General features: G+C 37.7%; 1 protein-coding gene across 2 annotated transcripts in view; it reads left to right on the top strand.

Annotated features, from left to right (window-relative positions):
* The window catches only part of gabbr1a (gamma-aminobutyric acid (GABA) B receptor, 1a), an 82,356-nt gene that overhangs the window by 50,655 nt on the left and 8,805 nt on the right, over positions 1-22,896 (top strand). For both annotated transcript variants that reach the window (XM_007238804.4, XM_022678854.2), the window contains 9 exons: positions 1,617-1,808; positions 2,713-2,958; positions 3,576-3,639; positions 4,140-4,217; positions 13,644-13,794; positions 16,891-17,023; positions 17,213-17,329; positions 20,991-21,098; positions 21,980-22,073. In XM_007238804.4, coding sequence (XP_007238866.3) covers positions 1,617-1,808; positions 2,713-2,958; positions 3,576-3,639; positions 4,140-4,217; positions 13,644-13,794; positions 16,891-17,023; positions 17,213-17,329; positions 20,991-21,098; positions 21,980-22,073 — 1,183 coding nt within the window. The remainder of the gene's footprint in view (positions 1-1,616; positions 1,809-2,712; positions 2,959-3,575; positions 3,640-4,139; positions 4,218-13,643; positions 13,795-16,890; positions 17,024-17,212; positions 17,330-20,990; positions 21,099-21,979; positions 22,074-22,896) is intronic.

The raw sequence follows: 22,896 nt of genomic DNA, 5'->3' as shown, positions 1-22,896 counted from the left end.
CAATATGTCTTTGCTATCGTAACAATGGGAAAAGTACACCTTGCGTATCTCGAACAAACAAAATATATACACCATAATAAATCATAATTATAAACCAATCAAGTGTCCCTTGCCATTTTCTTTAGTAGGCAGGTGCGCTCTGACTTTGGTGGATTGCTATTTCAAGGGGACAGCTACTCTGGACATGTCCAACAGGCTTCTCAGCAGACGAACCTGTCCTGCTTATTCACACCCGTTCATTCTGTTAATTGTTGATATAAAAGTTTATATTGCTGCCAACAGGCATGTGCTATGGGTTTGTGTTGACGTGCTGCTTATCCATGTGTGCATATCAAGCGTAGCGTACGCGAGTTGGGGACACGCCTGTGTTAATAATAATTTACTGCCAAGATAGCAATAAACGCCTGACTGTTGGCGTCTGCCTAGGTTAATTTCAGTCAGTAGCGCACCTGTGTTTTCCGTTGCCATTGTAGCAATATGCCAGAAATTTACCTGAACCACCACACCATCATTGGTATAAATATATATTCACAAGCACCTTTACTATTTAAACAATGCAGGTGCAAGACCTGAAAATATGCTGTTGGTGGTGGGCAAGATAGCAATATGAGCATCGTATTGTGTCTGGTGCAGACATTTAGAAGGAGCACATCATTGAACTAAGAGAAGCAGGATGTCATTTTTGATGGATTGCCCGCCATCTAGGCTGTTTGTCAGTGAGCCATTGCCTTTGTGGTTTACTGCATCACTGCTTACAACTTAAGTAAAGCAAATACTAAATTATCATTTACAATACATTGAAAGCTTGTTATTTTACGAATTTAAATTTGTTTTTAGGCTATTATCTGTCTGTGGTTGTCCTGTCTGCTTGTTCTGTATGTCTTTTGTCTGCATGTTTTACTTGTTTAGCACTTGTTTGGATGGGATGGTTGGGTGCGTTGGTTGGGTGATTGCTTGTGATTGGCCAAAGTTCTTGTGTGGATTACAGTCTAAAACAGGGTTCCTGCGGGTTCTTAAAATGTCTTAAATTAAAATCCTGGTAATTATGATCTTAAATTTACTGCAAATTTGCTCTAGGTATAAAATTTTCTGATGGTGCGTTTAATGCCGGTGGAAAAACACAGTGGCTCACCGTGAATATCTAATCCAGAGAGAGAACTAACATTAGCGGAGAGCTAGATAACATTAGCGGTGGGCTAGGTACGTTACCGGGGAGATAACTAATGTTAGCGGAGAGCTAGCTAACACTAGCAGCAACTAACTAACATACTGACCTTACCGAGTTAGCTAAGCTACCGGAAAAATAACTAAGGTTAGCAGAGAGCTAGCTAACATACTAACTTTAGCGGCGGGCTAGCTAACATGCTAACATACGAACATTAGCGGCGAGCTAGCTAACTGGAAGGTCTAAATAAGTCTTGACTAAGTCTATAATTTAAATTTTGACTAAATAAATTATGACTACATTTTGGGGTCTTAAATTATATTTATTGAGGTCTTAAAAAGGATCTTTAACACTGGATAAGAAGGTTTGTAATGGGAATGGAAAAACTATTTAATCATTTATTCATAATTGTTTGTAATACAACACTAATCCTATTCTCTTCCTCTGCCAGGTCTACAAGGAGAAACTCTTTGGGAAAAAGTATGTGTGGTTCCTCATTGGGTGGTATGCAGACAACTGGTTCAAAATCAAAGACCCAGCCATTAACTGCACTGTGGAGCAGATGACGGAGGCTGTGGAGGGACACGTCACCACAGAGATCGTCATGCTGAACCCTGAGACTGTTCGAGGAGCCTCCAACCTGGTGGGTGAAACTTTTAAACCCCCCTTTGTTATGTTGACACTAACAAAGTCATTGTTAGCTGTGAAACAGTTATGTCTAGACAGGAAAGATCCTCTGTAGGATTGTGTTCCAGCTCTGCTGTTGGTTTGAGCTAACAAAAGCCGTCCAGGTGGATTGAGCAAAATCCTGGAGAGGAACTTTACTTTCTCAGTTGGAATGTTCCACTATTAAGATAAAGGGGGCCTCCATTCTCCAGGGGTTTCATCTATCATTTTTACACTTTTTTTTTTACACACTTTTGTTTAGACATTTTGTTTACTGTAACCATGTAATGCACATGTCTTTTTAAACTCTTTTACTGCTCTCAACTTTGCTTGTGTTTTCCCAAGTGGTTGATTATTTTCACACGCAAAAATTGGTAATGGAATGGAAATGATTTTTTGTCTGTTACGTATTGGTAAACTGTGACCTTCTAGATCTTAGCAGCAGCAATTTTTAAGAAAAGAGATTATAATTGGTGCTGTTTTACTCATTTCTCACTAATCCCCACCTTCACATGCCTAGATTATTATTTAGTAAAAAAAATTGAATACATTTAAATAAAGGACTTTTCTGCCAGTTAAACCCTTTGATTACTGCATTACTCTCATAACTAACATTCGTTTCACTGACACTAAACTGAGCAAGTTCTTCTTGTTTATTTATTAACTTGTTGCTCCACATCCTAAAAGACTTTAATTATCTGAAGGACTGACTCATCACCCTAGTTTTTCTGTAGGACTGTGCTTTGGTTTAAATGTGTTACTCCAGGGAATAAAAGTAATGACCTTTTTAATGATTGGACCGATGCTCTTGAACATTGAGAAGACCGTTCAAGAGCCTCAAATCTTTCATTTCTATATTTGCTTCTCTCACATCCATTCAGACATCCCAAGAATTCATAGCACAACTTATGTCCCGTCTTGGAGGGAAGAATCCTGAAGAGACCGGAGGGTTCCAGGAGGCTCCTCTGGCCTATGATGCTGTGTGGGCCCTTGCTTTGGCCCTCAACAAGACTGTTGCACCTTTGCGGGCTAAAGGCAGAAGACTGGAGGACTTTAACTACAACAACAAGGACATCACTGCTGAGATATATCGAGCTCTTAATACCAGCTCGTTTGAAGGAGTGTCGGTGAGTGAAAGATGAAACATTACGGAACATAACATAATAAGCGAAATATTTTAGTTTATGAATATTAACCCTAATAAGGCCTGAATAACTTTTATATTATTATTGTTTATAACTAATTAATGCACACATTGCTATGAGCTTTTTGTTTTTGCTAATCTTTCAAAGGTTTGTTAAATCATGTTAAAATGTATTATTGCTACTTAGTATAGTCACTTGTTTATAAGGAATTCATCATAGAACACATTACCACCCACTGTAGACAGCACAGTGTGTGGTAATGATCGTGATGGACAACTTCTGGCTAGAACTGTCCATTTGAGCTGACAAGCAGAATTTACTTATTACAGCCACATTTGATGCAAAAGACCCCACACATATCCTGTAGGTCACTGCAGAGTTTTTAGCTTCCAGGGGTCATGCCAAAAGTATTGGGACACATTGCTATTTTTTCCTATGATTCTTACGGGTGGCATTGCATAAGCATAAATATTTTTGTTATTACTGAAATGGAATCGTTTGTTTGTTTGTAATTACTTGGTGTGTGTGTTTGTGTATGTGTGCCCACATGACAGGTTTTCTCTTTAAAATGTAAATGTTTGCATCTCTGTGCTTTTCAGGGTCATGTAGTCTTTGATGCCCAGGGTTCCAGAATGGCTTGGACGCTCATAGAGCAACTGCAAGGTACTGCCTGTCTATTTATTGTATTTCCATTTAAAAACAACTATATGAACTTTTTCCACAAGAACAACTTCTGTACAACATTTTAGAACAGACTGTTCATGAAATTGTTAAACTGATCATTTATAACAGCATGCTTTAATAGCTAGCATTTAGGAAGCAGAATTTTAATTAGGATTTTAATGGAATTTTGTTTCTTTGCTTCATTACCATAACTGTTTTTTAAATGTGTTTCTAATTGAATCTCTGCTGGAAATTCTGAGACCATTCTGTAACTGTCGGTCCTGTCCTTTTGAGAGTGTTTAGCTGCTGGGATGTTTTTTTATTTTATTTTTTATTGTCTACTTAATTATAGCCTCACATTATACGCTATGATAGGAAGAGCTGAGTCAGACTAAGTAGCAGTTCAGTTTATAGCAGTTTGATGTTGCTCTGTAGGCTACAGTAGTTTGATATTTGACTCTCTTTTACGCTGTTTGAGTGATGGCTGTTTAATTTCGTAGGAGGCAGTTACAAGAAGATTGGATACTATGACAGCTCAAAAGGCAATCTTTCCTGGTACGGAAATGACAAGTGGATAGGTGAGGCAGATTGATTCTTTTCTCCTCCGTCTAGACAGCTGTCCCTGCCGTTGTCCATTCCATTCATTCCACCTCTCACTCCCCCTGTGTTTCACCCTGATTGAGGATTACTGTTATTGATTTTTGTTGTCCTGACAAAGCACCGCTCTAGCATTAATATGTCACAAACACGTAAGTGGCTTTTGAGCCAGCCGGGGCTATACACACTGGGGAAAACTGAAATCCGTGAAAAGGGGTGAAGGCTACATTGCCCTATAGATCTGTCTTCAGTAGATGAATGGAACAATGAATTGGCAGCATTGAACCACAGCCTTGGTTTCTTCAAGGTGACTGTTCCACCTGGCCTATGAGTATTACTTCATTTGGATCAATATTACACTTTATTGTTTACAAAGGAAGTGACTTAATTCCTTCTTTTAAGTAACATAACTACCGTATTTTGTAAACTATAAGACACACCTGATTATAAAGTGCACTATCAATAAATGTATATTTTCTGGTCTATTTTCATACATAAGGCACACTGGAATGTAAGGCGCATTATGCAACACTATTACGAAAAACAGGGGTGTTGGCAGGTGGTGGTGTGGGATGGGAGGGGGAGTAACTTAAGTTAAGTAAAACTAAGCTAAGTAAACAATACTGTAATTCTTAAAAAAAAAAAAAAAATCCAGATTTCCAGATTTCCACTGGTGCAGCAGCATTCGCATTAGTAGTTAACCAATAATGCTGCCTGACAGCGCTAAACTGAGGAACCCTTGGTGTTCCGGTAAGCCGGGGCGATATTTAACATGGTAAACATGAAGGCTACAGGCCGATAATACTTGTCTCTGAACGGCAAAAGAGCTTTCACATAGCACGGCTATTGCTAATACTGCTCCAGTCTTGAGTCTCAGTGCTGGAGAACTAAACTAAAACTCCTGTGTAACGCTGCACTTCAACAGAGTGGCTTTACTGCTCCTTACAACCTGACTGGTAAAATTCATACATAAGGTGCACCGGATTAAAAGGCGCACTGACGATTTTTGGGAAAAATTTAAGGATTTTAATTGCGCCTTTTAATGTGACAAATACAATCCATACATTTTATTTGTGTAATGTAAACCTTGTATCTATGAAAAGAAACTTTTATTTTTGTAGCCTTCTATTTGTATTTGTACCATAAAATCCTAATATAGACTTATTTTTGAGTCGACTCTTTTTGGAGATTGCCAACACTCTTTAGGTTAAAGACAAATTAGCATTAACATTGCTGCTGGCTTGGCTGCTAAGTGTGAACTGATGAAAGCTGTGATCTGAGAACTTAACAAGTTATCATCGAGGTCATGTCAGTAGCTCGACAAATATTTAACAGGTGTAATATCTGAACCTAAATTAGGTTGTGTGAAAAATGTAGTGACAGGATGTAGGAGGACAAAAAATGCAATATGTGATAATGCTAATAGATATCCTGATATCGGTGTAAAACACAAATTTAATTTAAACATCAATTAAGATTCAAAATTAGTTTAAGCTCCTTAAAGGTTTCCGGCACTTGGATTGGCTACACTTAATGTCTCCACGTTAAGAAGTAGTTTGTTTTGAGGTTTACTGAAGAACTCTACCTCACTCAATGTTTCTCATTCTACCTCCTATCTCTTTGTGTCGTGTGAGCACAGTCTGCAGCGTGAAGAGCTCCCACTTTTGCTGCATTCGTAATATTATCATAGATCTTTTGATGTATTTAATGTGAAAACTTACATCCAAATATTACAATAATGATAAAAAAATTAAAAGGTATCTTACGTTCCTAACTAGAAGTAAATGCTGCAACTAGCTACAGCCAATCAGAGCTCAAGACATGGGGTAAGGAGAAAGCAAGGGTGAAGTTGATACAACATCAACAAGCATTTGTCGCATTAGCCCTCGCATGTGTTTTCGTGACAAAGCATGTTTTTTAAAAGCAGAGAGAGACTCATCACATGTTCCTCCTGGTGAGAGATTGTGTAATTTGTGACCTCATGTCATGATAAGTTGCGTCGTGTGAAAACCACAAGCACTACGTAAAAGATTCCCAAACACAAGAAAGCAAGTCATGTAGTATGAAAGGTACAACAATCGGACAACTCTGAAAGTCATGTAATGTGAATGTGGCAAAAAATACAACTGCCAAATTCACCTTGATCTTCACATTGTGTTAAATTTTCATGATGGTCTTCCATTAAGAATTAAAGATGTTTTTTTCCATTCTCCTCTAAGGTTTTGGAGAAATTTTGGAGATGAAAGCAATAATATATACATATAATTGTAAGAAGCAGTGATATCTAATGTAAATACAACAAACAAACTAACCAAATAGTAAATAAGAATGTTTCCACTTTACAATAAAATTTCTATTAAGATATTAATCATGATGTTCTGTCAAATATTTATTAATTGACAATGATTAAGCCTAGTCGTACACTATATTTTCCTCTCAGTGGAGGATCTCCATTCAAAATGCTGAGTAGACCAAGACTGGGCTTAATCTATATCTGGTAAACTGCCCCTAAACCTGAGGTTTTTGTATGAGATTGCCGCCGATATGTAACAATCAAGACATGGTTTTATATGCGACATGTCTTCCCTTCCTCCAGCACAGCCTCCCAGTTACTAAGTACCATGACTGGATCTTCAGCAGAACATTATCAGAGTGAAAGGCCACATTACCGAACATTAAATAAAGATTAAGAGTTGGTAACATTCCAATTAGATCTGAAATGAGCTTGACTGTTGAAAGTGGATTTCTACGCCGCTGTGTGTTTCTGTATATTCCGTATATTCAGGATGCTATTTACCTGCCCGGCCGCCCCTGTGAGTCAGACTTGATTGAAGCACTAATCGATCCTCCATGCTCTGATGCCCATTGAGAGAATAGCTCTGTCTGCATGGCATTAGCGTACTGACACTGCCCAACCACAGACAAGAGACATGACCTGAGAATTCGCTCTGGCTGGTTTTGTTAACCGTCACCAAGGTCCCCATTAAGGATGTCAGAACTGCCAATCGATGGAAGTGTTTAAATATAAATAATTTATATACACTAAATATAATATTATGTAATACTTATTACATATATTGATCTCTTGTGTACTGAGATGCAGCTTATACTGTAAAAAATCAGATGATGTAATGACAATGATGGAATAAATTAGTTTTGCTGAAATATTCTGCATACAGAAAATTGTTAGTGTTAAATTAACACAGAGAGTGTAAAGTTTAACACTAAAAGTGTTGATTTAACACTGCCAAATTTCCTGTGCATGTATACTGATTAATAATAAATACTGCACTAAGCAAAGATCTTATGCATCTGAGAACATGATATATAATATATTGCTCAAAAGCATCTTAGTGTTAAGGTAGATATATAGTAGAGATTGATGATTATGATTAAAAACAGTATCTCTGTTCTCAATTCATTTAATGGGTAGTTTTTAAACATGCCGCTTATTAAAAAGGGTATAACTGAATTAATTATAAAAAAAGATAAGTTACTTAACATTTTTTGTCATGGTGTTGTTTTGACATGCAAAGAGCCTGTGTATAACTTTACAGGAGTAGCAGAAAACCTTCTTAACCTTCAGTGAAAGTCAGTGTAAAAAGAATATATTTCATTTCTATTGGTCTGCAGTGTATGTCCTGTGGTGGTTCAAAAGGCAAATTAAACCTACTGACTGTAGGGGGAGACTAGAAGCAAGAAATGGCACTTCCTAATGCCTAATGCAGCTTTAACCATTGTTAATTGAGAAAGCATAGTGATGGAAATAGTACTTAAAAACTGATAAAAAAAAATGATAACTTTAGGTAGTGAAAATGTTTATTTGTGCAAACAAGTATATCATACTCATAAATCAAAATGCAACACCGTATTTTTGCACTGTAAGGCACACCAGATTATAAGGTGCACCTTTAATAAACGTCTATTTTCTGGTCTGTTTTTTTATACATAAAGGGGGGGGGGCTGTAAAGCTAAGGACCTGTAAAGCTAAGCTAAGTAAACACAACTGTAATTCTTAAAAAAAAAAGTCAAACGAGTGCTGAATGTTAATCTAAACAAATCTCTCTTCTGAAAACGGTTTATTTGGGTGAGTAAAGTGCTTCTGTTAATTTACAGTAAGCTTAGATTTCCAGATTTCCACTAAGGCATTAGGAGCTAACCGCTAGTTCTAGCCAGGGTTAGTGGCTAATGCAGCCTGACAGAGCTACACTGAGGAATCCTGAGTGTTCCGGTAAGCCAGGGTAATATTAGCTAGCGGTTCGTCCCACATAGCTTGTTTTAACACGGTAAACACGCAGGCTACAGTCCGATATTACTCACCTCTGAATAGCAAAAATGTAACGCGGTTAGCGACTAATGCTATTACTGCTGGAGAACTAAACTGAAACTCCTGTATAACCCTGCACTTCCAGCGGTGTGGCTTTACTGCACCTTAAAACCTGACCGGTAAAATTCATATATAAAGTGCGCCAGATTATAAGGCACACGAGGTTTTTTGGTCAAATTAAAGGATTTTAGGCCAAATAATACAGTAATTACTACCCCTTATTATAGTATTCCACTCAGTATTCCACTAAGATATCCTCTCTCTCAGACTGATTGCTAGAAAGGCCTTGAGTTCAGAATAAACTGGTTTTAAAGGTTTAGGGAAATTGCTGTTCTATATAGCAGGTCTAACTTTAGCCAGCGTGCTGCTGCTTGCCAGTTTGTGAAACCCAGTTTTCCTTTTCAGTGCTGGCTAATTCATAAGTATTTGCCTGCCAGTTGTTGCTAATTTCAGTAAACTCTGTTGTGAGTTGTGACCCATTTACTTTCAGCAAACACTTTTCACGCCCACAAAATCACGGACACCAGACCGCGGAATCCGTGACATCGCTTGCCATTTTTGCCCCATGCTTGAAAGACCAGAAACCGGGACACAATCCAAATAACCCAGAATCTCCCGGAGGCCCTTACTCTGTGGAGGCTTGTGAGTTTAAATTAGCATGAAGTTAATGCTGCCGTGCTGAAGCTCGTCTCGCAGGCGCTATAGCTTCTGAGAAGAGTGCTACAGCATTGGACCTCGAATCAAGATTGATGGTTTCAATTCAGTATAAAAAAATTATAGAAAAAAAAATTATGATTAAATACTTAAGTAACACTTTATTTGAATGGTTCAGTATCGATGCCTTATAGATGCTCAACTAACATTCAAATAAATTTCTATTAAAGATGTAACCCAACCATAAAACCCAGCCCTAACCCACACCTTAACTTAAACATTAAATCTAACCCTAAACTGTTAAGATTTGAGTTCGGGTGTATGTCACATGTTTTGAGAAATTCTTGCCCTACAGTGAAACAAAAAGTAAGAAAATAGACAAAAGTATTAAACGGGTTAGAGTTAGGTGTAGAGCTACATTCAATAGAAAATAATTTACTTTCATTTGATAGACATGCAGTTAAATGTAAGTTGAATGTTAGTGGAGCATCTATGAAGCATCTATAATAATGGACCATCCAAATAAAGTGATACCAATACTTCTATATATTTTTGATAAGGAGTCAAAAATAATTGTGTAGTGTGCTATTTCTGGCAAAAAGACTCCAACTTTTTTTTATTATTTGCTTTATTATAATATGTTTGGGTAGCTATGAGAATTAGAATTAAGTCTGTTTTATAGAAATGTAATATTTCTAAACATGACTCAACTGAAACAGTGCAACTCTTTGTTAAGCTTCAACATCTTTTAACAGATAAACTAGTGAATTAATGCAGGTAGTAGAGGAAAGGTGCCAAACTAATGCTTTACAGGAGCAGCAGATGTGTAAGGGGCAAGAACAAGCAGAGAATGGAGGTGCAAGACAGAGGTATTATCTCTGTGTTCACACTAGCAAGCGGTATTCAATCTGTATAGGAAACTCTAAAAGAAAAATGTAAGCATGGAAAAAAAAATAAGAGACAGCAAGGTTAGTTATGAGATTTAATTCATTTTTATTAAAAAAAGAACTCTGAGCAGTATCAATGCTGTGGTTACATTGCTACTGTAATTAAAACCACTAATATGTCACCAGGCTCTGAAAAGTGAGTAAATTACATGAATAGGCATGGGTTTGGCCGGGGCAAAACTTTGTGAAATTAATAAGTTGTGTAAAAAAAATAAAGCTATAACATTTTCAGATGAATCACATGCTTTAAAGCTATAATGTTGACCGCACTCTTCAGAGCACATTAGCTGAACTTTGTGTTGAACTCATTTGCAACCTCTGTACATGTTTTCAGCGTATTGCCTCGCCTCGCTCTCGGCTGCCTTGCGGTAACCCCTGACAACCACTTGAGCACGACTTTTCCTGTCCAAATTGCTTTGGCGCTGGTTGTGAAGCGGCGTCTCCATGGCAACACCCCGTCCTGATTCTTAGATCAAGGACGAAGGAAGGTTTGGTGTGTAAATGCTTCAAGTGACAGTGCTCTCGCACTTGCACCCGCCCACACCTCCCCAAACACGCCGGCACCTTCTCTTAGCAACAGGGCCTCCTGGCACAGGCGAGTGTCAGGATGTCACTTTGGACCCATCTGTGCCCTGACATTATGAAAAAAACAGAGTATCACAACAAACACTGGCTCCGTGACACTGTGCGGCCCCCGGGGCCCGGGCTCTAACGAGGACACATGTCCGTCACACTCTGCACCCGGCCGCCAGTAATGGCCAGCTCGACTGTCGCGGACACACCGCCTCTTCCAATCTCAACAGACTGGCAACAAGACGTCTGTTTGACAGAGAGGATGCCTCCTGCCAACTATCTGTGGACGTCTACCAGGTGCCATGACTGTTATGCTAACTTTAGCACCGCTGGACAGCTAGTTACACTATATGGACAAAAATGCTGGCACACCTGCTCAATCAATTTTCTTCTGAAATCAAGGGTATTTAAAATAAGTTGCTTTCTTTGAAGTAACTGTCTTTACTTGACTGAATTGTACTACTTTAATTATTTTGGAGCATTTCTCTGAGGATTTTATTGCATACAGTGATGAGCATCAGTGATACTTGCAGGACTTGCTGTTTTATTACAGGTAGATAAAATTCTAACTTTTAAATTAGGAAAACATTTGTATATTTGTGTTAAAAATAGCAGCATTACAAGAAATAAATTGTAATTTAACACTTTTGTTAAGTAATTAAGTAGTGCAGAACATCAAAATCAAAATATGTGTGATACAATCAATAATATTGTATTGTTAAATACAGGTAGTCAACTAACTTGGGTAGACATTGTTTAATAAGTGTATTAATTACCTAATCAAAATATTGAATGAAGTAAAAAATTCGTCAAGCAGGTAATATGATCACATTGACTTGCAGTGTCTGAATAGTTTGTTGTTCTTTTAAAGTATTGTGTAAATGCATTGCTATGCTGCTGCATAAAATCAAAAAAATTAAAAAATAATAATGTAATTTCTCACAGCACAACAACAAAAATGTGGCTATCATTACAGGCCTATTATTCCATACATTAGGTCATTACCTAGGTTAACAAAACAATATGCAATTCACACACTGAATAGTTCATAAATAAAGAAAATTAAGGTAGCAAAACATTTTCTTAAATAAAATGTATGTACATTATAAAGTCTTTTATTTTCAAACATTCCAGAACAGTCTGTCTTCTTTTATATGTTGAGTCTCAGACTGCTGTGAGGCCTCACAGAGGAGATGTGCAGTTAGATTCTATTATCGCTCAGGATGTTGGATGTTCACCAGCCCAACTCACCCAAAATAATTGAATGGAGCACCATCAATCCAGAGAACAGAGTTCTTTCACTGCTCCACAGCTCAATACTGGAAGGCTTTTTACTTCTTCAGTATATGCTTGGCATTAAACATGGTGCCTACTATGTTCATGTTTATCTGCTCTAGAGAGTCCTGTTCTGTTGGTGATACTTCTCCGTAGGGACTAGACAAGCTATGTGTGCTTGTGCCTTTGCACATCTGTGTCAGCAAGTGGTGAAACTTATAGAAGCTGTATACATTCATCAGAAGAGGTGAATGAGGTTGGTTTCTCAGCCAGGGGTTAAAGCTACTACACTGTAAACCCTAATAAGTAAAATCTACTCAAATAATTTGAGGTAACTTGTTGTAATTTATAATACTGTATAGAGTTGAACAAATGTTCATCTTTAAGTTTAACAGACAAACCACAAGTACTTAACACTCAACATTTGGTGTACGTGATACTTAACTTTTTAAGTCAAAGTAACTTTTGCACAACCAAAAAATCTAATTTAAATGGGCACCACTAAAAAAATCTAAATAAACAATGACATCAAACTTAAGACTCTTAACAGGATGCAGTAGACAAAGAAGCTTACATAAGTAGTGCTTTCTTAAAATAATTAATTTATATAATTTAGCTGTAGAGTGAACAGTATTGAGAGCACAGCCAACACAGAGTTACTGCCGCTCAGAAAATGATGCTTGTTCTTACAGCCTACAACACAGAGACCAAGCAGTTAAATGCAATATATGTTCTAAAGGTTTACTTAAGGTAGCCTAGGGAGAATGACTACACACTGATGCTGAGTTTTGGAAATGGTGGAAACACCCAGTATGCAAATAAGTTGTGCCAGAAGCCAATGGAAAAGAAGCTGCCAATGGCAACAGACCAAACTTGGTTATTATATGTTGCTTCAACTCAAAGATCTCTGTTTACGTAGTTAAGTAGTTGAGTCATGTTTAGAAATATTACATTTCTATAAAACAGACTTAATTTATTTGAGATTAAACATCATATGTCTTTACACTGTACTGGATTACACTGCAGCAATGTGCATGAAAATGTAGCTCAGGACTAGACTTAATCCCTGTCTGTGAAACCACTTCATACTGTAGTTATATAAAGCACTCATTCACAATACACATACTGTACATCTAACAGCTGTTTCTCATTCAGCAGGTGTGAATAGGGTTTGGCCCTCAGCGCTCGGCGCAATTGTAAAGGACTTACTGTATTTAGTCATCGACATATGCTCGGCTTCATCTTGTTAGCTTCTTTATGTACTGACTTATGATGGAATTTGAAGTGATTCATTTTTCAAGCTGCACAGCCACTTTAAATTCTGTGTTCTGCGAAAGTGCGAATGAAATGAAATGCTGGTGCCAAGTGGCTTTATTTCCTCAGTGATATGCCTTGACTGTAAGTGTACTGACTGGTCTGAGGGCTAAACTCTGATCTCTCAGCTCTCTGAAAGTTTCTCAGGGTCTCAATTTTTTTTTCTACACTTTCGAAGGTTTTTGGTCTTAATTGTATTTCCATGCTCCCTCCTCCTGCTGTTATTCTGTTTATGTGTGTTCTGCTCTGGTCTGCCCACATTTTCTCTAGTCCTCCATTTATTTTTTTCTGCTGACCTATTTCTCATCTCTCTGCAGGCGCTGGCCCTCCTGCGGATCAGACGATGGTGATTGACCAGTATCGCTATCTTTCCCAGAAACTCTTTGTTTCTGTGTCTGTCTTTGCGGGCCTGGGAATTCTACTGGGCATCGTGTGTCTCACCTTCAATATCTACAATAGTAATGTTCGGTCAGTACATTATCAGTTACATCCCTACTCTATTGTACCAAGCAGATTTGTGTTATTGAGTTAGACAGAAGGTTAGAAATGCACCAGTTTGGGATTATGCGAGTATTATTTTGCTGATAATCAGTATTTGTACAAGCAACAGATAATTGATTATTCTTATTGTTGTAAAACAAACTGATACTTGTGGACTTTTATTTTAAAGGGCAATGGCTTAAAGTTTCAGACTTTGTGATTTGTGAGAAATTGTGCTTTGTTTTATTTAAAACTGGAATAAAAAAAAGTAAAGAATGATAAATGAATAGAAAATAATGGAAAATGACACCCGCAGATTTCAGGATTGTTTACCAATAGCTGTTATAAATAATTAAGAACTGATAACAAGAGCATAATATAAATTTGTGCAGTCTGTGGAAGTATTGAACATGGCCCTGCTTTAGACTAGAAAACATAGGGTGCTTTCCCACCTGCCTTGTTTGGTCTGCACAAGGGCTGTTCGATATTAGAAAAATTTGACATTGCAGTGTTTTTTTTTTCTTTCAACGATTCATATCACGATGTTTAACAATGCAGGACCAGTAATGTCACCAGCCCCGCCCCCACACACGTGCTGTCTCGCATCAGAGATCCGGGCTGACCAAGAGCTAAGTCCACGCTTTAGAGTCAGCTGATCACTCAAAATCCAAGGAACACAGCTAAACAACAATAAACAGCCCTTTAATCGGGCATTTAAAAGGCCTTTTAAAAGGTTAATAAGAGCATTTTTCTGAGCGTGATTTTTGCTGTAACTGGAAATATCTGCGCAAAACTGTGCTGAACTGAGGTGCACAGCTTTCGACAGGCTGTCTGCCGTTGCTTTACAAGCACGTGTCCAACCATGTTTACGCCCCTCCCTAATTTGGATCTTCAGACTTCTCAGTTTGGGTCCGAAACCAAAGTAGCAGGTGTAAAGGGGGCAACAAAAACCACAGTCCAGACCAAAGCAACAGAGTTTGATCTGACTAAAAAAAGTGGTCTTGGTCCAGATCTATTGAACCACGGTCTAGTTATTCTGCAGTGTGAAATCATTTTTGCTAGATGGTTCGATCTTTTAGACCAATTAAATGAAGTTGAGGCAGTCTTTAAACAAAGCAGAGGAAAAAAATATTGGTGTTGCCCACACAACTTCAGAAATGGAATCCATCCAGTCTAGTTTACATATTGCTATTTCATGACCACATACAGGGTAACTTTTGGATCCCAGAGTTTTAGAAACTCTCATATCCTACAGCCCAGTTGATATTCAAGGGGCATGCTCCTAAATCTGTGGGCCAGAAACTAATTCAGCCTCTCCCCTTCACGCTCTTCCCTTCTGCAGAGTGTGCACTATAACTGAACTAATCTGCTGTATTTAGCCAAGTTATTCTTATGAAGGGAAGTGAACCTGCCAGAGGGTGTGATTTAACTGGGTATAGCATGTGTATTACATCTTGGGCTGGACAAAAATTCAGTATCAGTATATATCTTGATTATTAACAGTGATATAATATGTAATATTATAACACATTTTTGATGTTTTAATATACATTACCGGTATTTACAGTATCTGTCCCACAATGGGGAAATTACAGTACTACAGCAGTGAAGGCACACGGAAGCAGAGAAGTATTTAAAATATAAACTATAATACATAGTAAATGTGAATAATCAGAAAACTGGAAAATAAACGTAGGGAAATTATTATAGGGCACATTACAAAATTGTCAAGTTTTTAGGTGCAGACATCTACGGGGGCGTTGGTTTGATTTTCTTTGGCTTTTTAATTGTACATATTGATAATAATTGCTGGCTATGTACAGCAACTTTAACAGAAGATAATGAGCTGTCAGTGACTTAGTTAGTTAGCAGAGAACCACCAAACCGACCATAAAAGATTTTTACACATTTCTGTGTATCGTATTGTATTTCCATTGACTGTAAAACCCAGCTACAAGCTACCGAACACTCAGAAAATTCCCAACGTTTATAATTAATGAATTCCACACAGTGCATAGGTTAGCTGACATACCAAAGGGTATGTGTTTGACTCTGTTTGCATGTGACTGAGAAGAAAACACGTGTTAGTTTTCAATCTCCAGACAGGGTGCATGTGATATCGGGGGAGTCCTAGAATTAAGAATTAGAAATGACTAAATTAGGAACTGTGGTTGCGGTTAAACACTCTGATGGCTCACGGAACACTGATCATATAGTGTGCTGATAGTAAAGTGCTGTTTTGTTCTTGCTCACTCTGCCTCCACCACTAGATGTATATAGCTATCAAAAATCCATAACCACCAGTAACATCAGTCACTGTTTAAATTGAACCATTGCAGAATTAAAAAAAAAATAATAATAATAAAACTTGTAGCCACTTGCTATGGTAGTACAATTTTTATTTAAGTCATTAAATGGTTAATTTAGCAGTGTAAAACTATGGGGATTCAATAAACAACATTGTTTGTAATAATGATGTGTAAATGTGAAGATCATTTAAATGCCAAGTAAACTGTATTTCTTAATCTACAATCATTTTTACTCTCATTAACCACGTATAGTATATACTTAGATATTCACACAGTTACCCCTTTTTACGCTACACAGTCCATTACACTCAATTGCTCACAGCGTACAATTGCTCACAGGGTGTTGTGTTATTAGCGAGTCAAGTAGCATACTATCAAGTAGATAAGTCTGGCCCAGCATCTGGCCATGGCATTGTATCTGTCTTCAAGGCAAGCTCTTGAGTTGGCTGCAGTTTGTGGATGAGCACTGGACTGTTACATTTTGAAAAGGTAGGACCACTGGTTGCAGGACATTATTAACTTTATCAAATAAAACGCAAAAATTTTAACTGGAACTGAAATGATTATTGTGTGTGCCATTGCTCAATGAACCATTTATAGTAAAGTAATTTAGCCTTGTATGTACAGTATGTATGTATGTATGTAGTGCGTTTAAATGTAGCACATTCAGTGAGAAGTGTTCTGCTCTTCAGTGCACTGTATAACTGTATAACTGTAATAATATGCTGAACCAGTGGTGGCTCCTCTCATTACAGTTCAGTCTCTCCGTTCACAGGTACATCCAGAACTCTCAGCCGTACTTGAATAACATTACAGCCGTAGGGTGTGTGCTTGCTCTGGCAGCTGTCTTTCCACTGGGCATAGATGGCCATCATGTGCACAGATCACAGTTTCCTGTGGTTTGTCAGGTAACGGAATAAATGCAATACTCTCTCTCACTTTCTTTCACTCTCGATCTATCTCACAGTCTCGCTCTATCATGTCCCTAATGCACCACTATGGCTGCTTGTGGTTGTATCATGGAAATGCACTCTCTCAGCACTTTGCATATTACTCTCTTTTTCTCTCTCCCTCTCTCTCTCTCTCCCCCCCTCTAGTTTCGCCTGTGGCTTCTGGGACTGGGTTTCAGCCTGGCTTATGGCAGCATGTTCACTAAAATTTGGTGGGTTCACACCGTCTTCACCAAGAAAGATGAGAAGAAAGAGAAGAGGAAGGTATGATGTGGCTTTTAGCAGTTAAGAGTGCAGTTTTGGGTCAAAGGCATTGCTTGTAACTCCAGGGGCTACTGGGGACTACACACGGACAAGTGTGTGTATGTGTGTATGTGTCTGTTAGCAAAATACACTGACTTGTTAGTCATCAGACAGCAATATGTACAGTAAGGAAAATAGGCATTTGAACACCCTGCATCTTTGCAAGTTCTCTCACGTAGAAATTATGGAGGGTTCTGAAATGATCATCTTAGGTGCAAGTGCACTGTAAGAGACATAATCTAAAAAAAATAATCCGGAAATCACATTGTATGATTTTTTTATAATTTATTTGTGTGTTACTGCTGCAAATAAGTATTGAAACACCTGTGAAAATCAATGTTAATATTTGGTACAATAGGTTGTTCCCCAAAATCTCACAATACATGGCCTTAATACAGTACAGTCATACTGTCTCATGTGCAGAAAAACACCCCCAAAGGATGATGCTTCCACCCCCATGCTTCACAGTAGGAATGGTATTTTTGGGGCTGGACGTGTGCTGATTTAAGCAGGGGGATTTTTGCTAATTGTCAGGTGTTCAAATAGTTATTTGCATCAGTAACACACAAATAAATTATTACATTGTGATTTTCAGAGTTTTTTTTAGATTTAGATGTCTCCCACAGTGGACATGCACCTAAGATGAACATGTCAGATCCCTTCATGATTTCTAAGTGGGAGAACTTGCAAAGTTGCCGGGTGTTTAAAGACTTATTTTTCTTTACTGTAAATTGTGTAACAGGAAAACTACAGTACATAGAAGGCATTAGCACCCACAGTGGACAGCACAGTGGATGGTTTTCACAGTGACCGGCGGCTTCTGGCTAGAGTTGTCAGTGTGAATAAACAAGCAAACCTGTCAGGAACAATTACATCCATATTCAATGCAGGAGACCCCACACACACACAGACACCGCAGGTCAGTGCAGCATTAGTTAGCTTCCATGGAACATGGCAAAAGTCACGGCACATTATACTAATTCCTGTCTTCTGATTTGTGGCATTTCAATTTAAAGATACAGTAACTGTTATAGAGAAATGTTGTCTTTTTTCAGCTGTAATTGAAACAGTAATGGTAATTACATTTTATTTGTATTAACAAATAATTTAGATCTAGCAGATGTATTGCACACCATGCATAGTGTATATTTTGAAGTAAAGAAATCTAAAAAAAATTCTCATGTCCTTCAACCCAGTTGATATTCAGTGGGCATGATCCTGAATCTGTGGGCAAGGAACTAATTTAACCTCTCTCCTTCACGCTCTTCCCTTTATGCAGCATATGCACTGTGACTGAACTAATCTGCACTACTTGGCCAAGTTAGTTTTATGAGGAGGAAGGAAAATGCAGAGGATGAGATTATCCTAGATTCAGCATGTGGTAATGCATGGAAAAGTTTCTGTGCATACCCCCACAATGTACAGTGACCTCAGTTTGCACTGAGACATGATGTCAGTTTATTCTGTTAAAAACGTGGAAGCCGTGGAAACAGTGGAATAATAAATATAAATATTGAAATGATATGAAAATTAGAACATGCTTTATGGATGTGTCAGAACTGCAGTGTGTTCAGTGCTGCTGAGCTCACTACTGTGTTCAGCATGCTACAAAATCATACAGCCAGTTCTGCACTATATTAAACTATTAAACCAAACTTCCAGCATAAAATAGGATTCAGAGCTTCACCCCCCCCTCGCTCTCTCTCACTCTCTCTCTCTCTCTCTCTTACTCTGTCACTTTTTTCTCTTTTCTCTCTCTATAGGTCTGTACTTCACATCTCTATAGGTCTCTGCATCCTTCATCATCCTTCTGCCTTCATACTATTTTGCTCTTCTTTTCTTCTCTTCCTCCATCTCTTCTTCTTTATTCTTGCCCCTCCATCCATGTCTCTCCCTTTTCTCTTTCTCTCTGTCCTTCCTGTTTCCATTCATTCTTTTTCTTGTTCCTTCTCTTTTACTTTCTCCCACTCTCTTCTTTCGTCAATTCCATCCTTCTCCATCTCTCTCAACCATTTCTCCCTCTTTCACTTCATCCATCTCCTTGTTTCTCTCCATCTATCTCTCCCCATTCCCTTTTCTCTCAGAATTCTCTCACTCTTTCCCTTCTTTCTTTTCTCACTGTCTCCCTCCATCCATCTATCTACCTAATTTTTCTCCTTTTCCCCGATTCTTCTGGCTTTGCTTCCTTCATTTAGCACTTTTTTTTTTTTGTACCTGGGTGTGGACTCTGTCGTGTATGTTTTTTGTGTGTTTTTGTTTTTTTGTGTTTTTTTTGTTGTTGTTATTTGTGTGCTGTTGGACAAATGAATTTCCCGATTGGGGATTAATAAAGTATCTATCTATCTATCTATCTATCTATCTATCTATCTATCTATCTATCTATCTATCTATCTATCTATCTATCTATCTATCTATCTATCTATCTATGGATGAGTATTAAAGTTCTTTGCAGAAATCCGACCTTCGGGGGCTTTATTATTTGAGCCTTCGCACGACGAATTGGGCTGACTTTCAACTCTCTTGATGTCCATGCTGGGGCAATTTGCCAAAGTGCTGTGAGAAGAGCTTGAAGAAAGTCAGATAGACAGGCGGAATGTGGCAGAAATTGGGCTCTCAAGTCATTTCATGCACTTCAAGTAGACGGAGGGAGAGCACTATGTGGAACACAGCTGAGCACTATCCTACTTAACCAGTCGGATGGCCTGGAGGTAGCTAGCAGGGCTGTCTTAATGGAGGGAAATGAAAAAGGAAAAACCCATATTTTGTAGCATTTGATTTTTGTCAAGTGTGTTTCGTCATAGCTCGCGTTCTGCGTTGTGTTCACGGAGGGTGGAGGGGGGATAATTACAGGTTGAATCTAAAAAGCTTCACACCAGTAAAGTAGTTTATTTATCCATCCGTTCTGTATAGCTGTAGTTGCTAATTTAAGAAATTGTACTGCCTGTCAATCATCTTAAACTGCTCTCCATTTTGACATGTTTTGAAAGCTAGTGGTTGTATATATATATATATATATATATATATATATATATATATATATATTGTATTGTATTGTATATCTTTATATATATTCATATTATGGTCAGTATTAAGGAACAGCAGTAATTATCTAACCTGTGTTTACCCATTTTAAAGTATATAAATATATATATATATATAGAGAGTAGATTAAAGTATATATTTTCCATAAATATTTAGCTAATTTAAAATGAATGCATTTAAAACTTCAAACACTTACAGGTGATTTCCAAAAGGCCAGTTAAGACATACTGTATTATAAAATTTTAATACCTAAAAATGTTGTAAACTTTAGATTTAATTTTGTCATGATTAGTAATGTTTTAACTGGAGTCAATTAATAATGAGTTAATACAATCAGTTGTTAGCTTTTTTTTGCCCTTTTTAGGTATGTTATAACTGATTATTAAAGATTTTTAAGGCATTTACAACCTAATTAGTAACCATTAATAAACTAATTGTAATTAACCATTTATATACCCTTTATAAAGGTAGTCTTATTTTAAAGTGGTACCTAACCTTGCACCCAACCCTAGTGTAAACACTTTTTAACCTGCAGAGAATGTTTGTGACATTCTATGCTCACCTTTCCTCTTTCTTACAGCACTTGGATCCTTGGAAACTCTATGCAACTGTCGGTGGGTTACTGGCTATTGACGTCCTGTCTTTAATGATCTGGCAAATTATTGACCCCTTGCACGTTACAGTCGAGGTAAGTTTTATTACCAAACTGAAGTCATGTTTAATTACCAAATTGCTACGGAAATGTGGTTAACACTTTTTATTTAAAGGGTATGTTCAGAGGGGCTTCATGTACTGTGGATCAATAGGAATAGATTGAATTCAGACATAAATAAAACAACACATAAAAAAAAGATGCTGTAAGTGCAAGTTCCAGTGCCTAGTGTAAATAAATGTAATTTTTTTAACAGAATGTTTCCTGTTTAGGTGTAGACTCGTATTCAGGACAAGTGCAGGTTATGATGAATTCAAGGCCTAAACATTTGAGCAGCTCATCAGAAGTTGGTGATCATCCTGGTTAAAACTCCTGCAGTGTTCTGAATAAGTCCAGTTACAGTACATTACATCTGCCAACTGTGCTGGAGATAAAAGCATGAATGAGTATCGCTAGGTCTTGTTGGAAATGAAATATCAAACCAAGCTTAACTGCTTGAATTTTTGCACCAGGAGTGGCATAAAGTTATCCAAAAGCAGTGTGTAAGACTGGTGGAGGAGAACATGTCAAGATGCATGAAGAATATATGAAATGTCCGTAGTTTATAGAATAAAACAAATACCTATAAGTAGCAAAATCAGACAAACTTATTTAGAAACATTTATCTGAATATAGTATTAGTCTGTATGTGAGTATCCTAAAAAATGTGTGATATTTGCTGTAGTGTGTTATTCAGACATTTTGATAAATGTGTAATTTCACTTGTGTGTTATTTCTGCATTTGTTGTTTTGTATGCTGCTTGAGCCTATCTGGGTTTTTAGTCATGTTTGGTAGAAACTAAATTCTCTCTTTTTCTTTTTCTGATTTCTGACTCTCTGATCTTCTCTCTCACTGCACTTTGCCTCTTTTTGAGCAGCAGTTCACTAAAGAAGCTCCTAAAGCAGACCTAGATGTGTTGATTCAGCCGCTGCTGGAACACTGCAGCTCTAAGAAGATGAACACATGGCTCGGTACACCACCAGCACTCCTATTCCTCTCCTCTTTCCCTCTCTCCTCTAGCCTTTCACTTTCCTTTTTACCTCATTCTCTCATTTTTCTCTTCATCATTCCTTCCTGCGTTCCCCTTTCGCCTCTTGGTCTCACTTCCTCTCCAAGCAGCATGGTGTAAAATTCAATCATGTGGGTCAGTGCACGTGTCTTTCACCCGTAGCACGACTCCTTCATACTGTAAAAGAAGATGTCACACTGGTGAGGAGCCCGGTGAGGAGCCTCCAGACAGATTTTAAATTGGACATGGACAAATATTTCAGTCTTTTGATTCAGATGGATGTGCTTGGAGTTCAAGATCATAATAGATCTGTAGACATAGTGTTGCTGTCATTTTAAAACTTTATGACGAAATGGCAATTTTGCTGGAAAAGCAAAAATATGTTTACATTTATATAAAGGGGTTTTAATCCATGTCATTTTGAAGCATTTCTATTGGTCCATTTGTCATGAATTTTAGAAACAATTTGAAGAACAACTGCCACATTTAAAGACTGATTGGCTGGAACTCCAGTACTCCAGTAGTTAGTTTTACTGCTCCACAGCCGAAAGCTTCAGGGCTTTATACCCTTCTATCTTCTGGATGACATTGGGCATGGTGGCTTTAGACACATGTGTGGAAGATCCAGAATATTCTGTTATATTGCCAGTGCTTTTCTATCGCCATTAAACAAGCTGTGCATGTGCCTAAATGCCTAAAGAGATAAGAAAATGCAAGTATTTAAATATACAGTATACATATCATACTTTTCCATTGTTGTTTCCCCACACCATTGGAATCATTGT

This window comes from Astyanax mexicanus, chromosome 18 (genome assembly GCF_023375975.1).
Source record: "Astyanax mexicanus isolate ESR-SI-001 chromosome 18, AstMex3_surface, whole genome shotgun sequence".
Classification (NCBI taxonomy): domain Eukaryota; kingdom Metazoa; phylum Chordata; class Actinopteri; order Characiformes; family Acestrorhamphidae; genus Astyanax; species Astyanax mexicanus.
The sequence above is the reverse complement of the archived record's forward strand: the minus strand, read 5'-3'. Positions and strand labels throughout refer to the sequence as shown.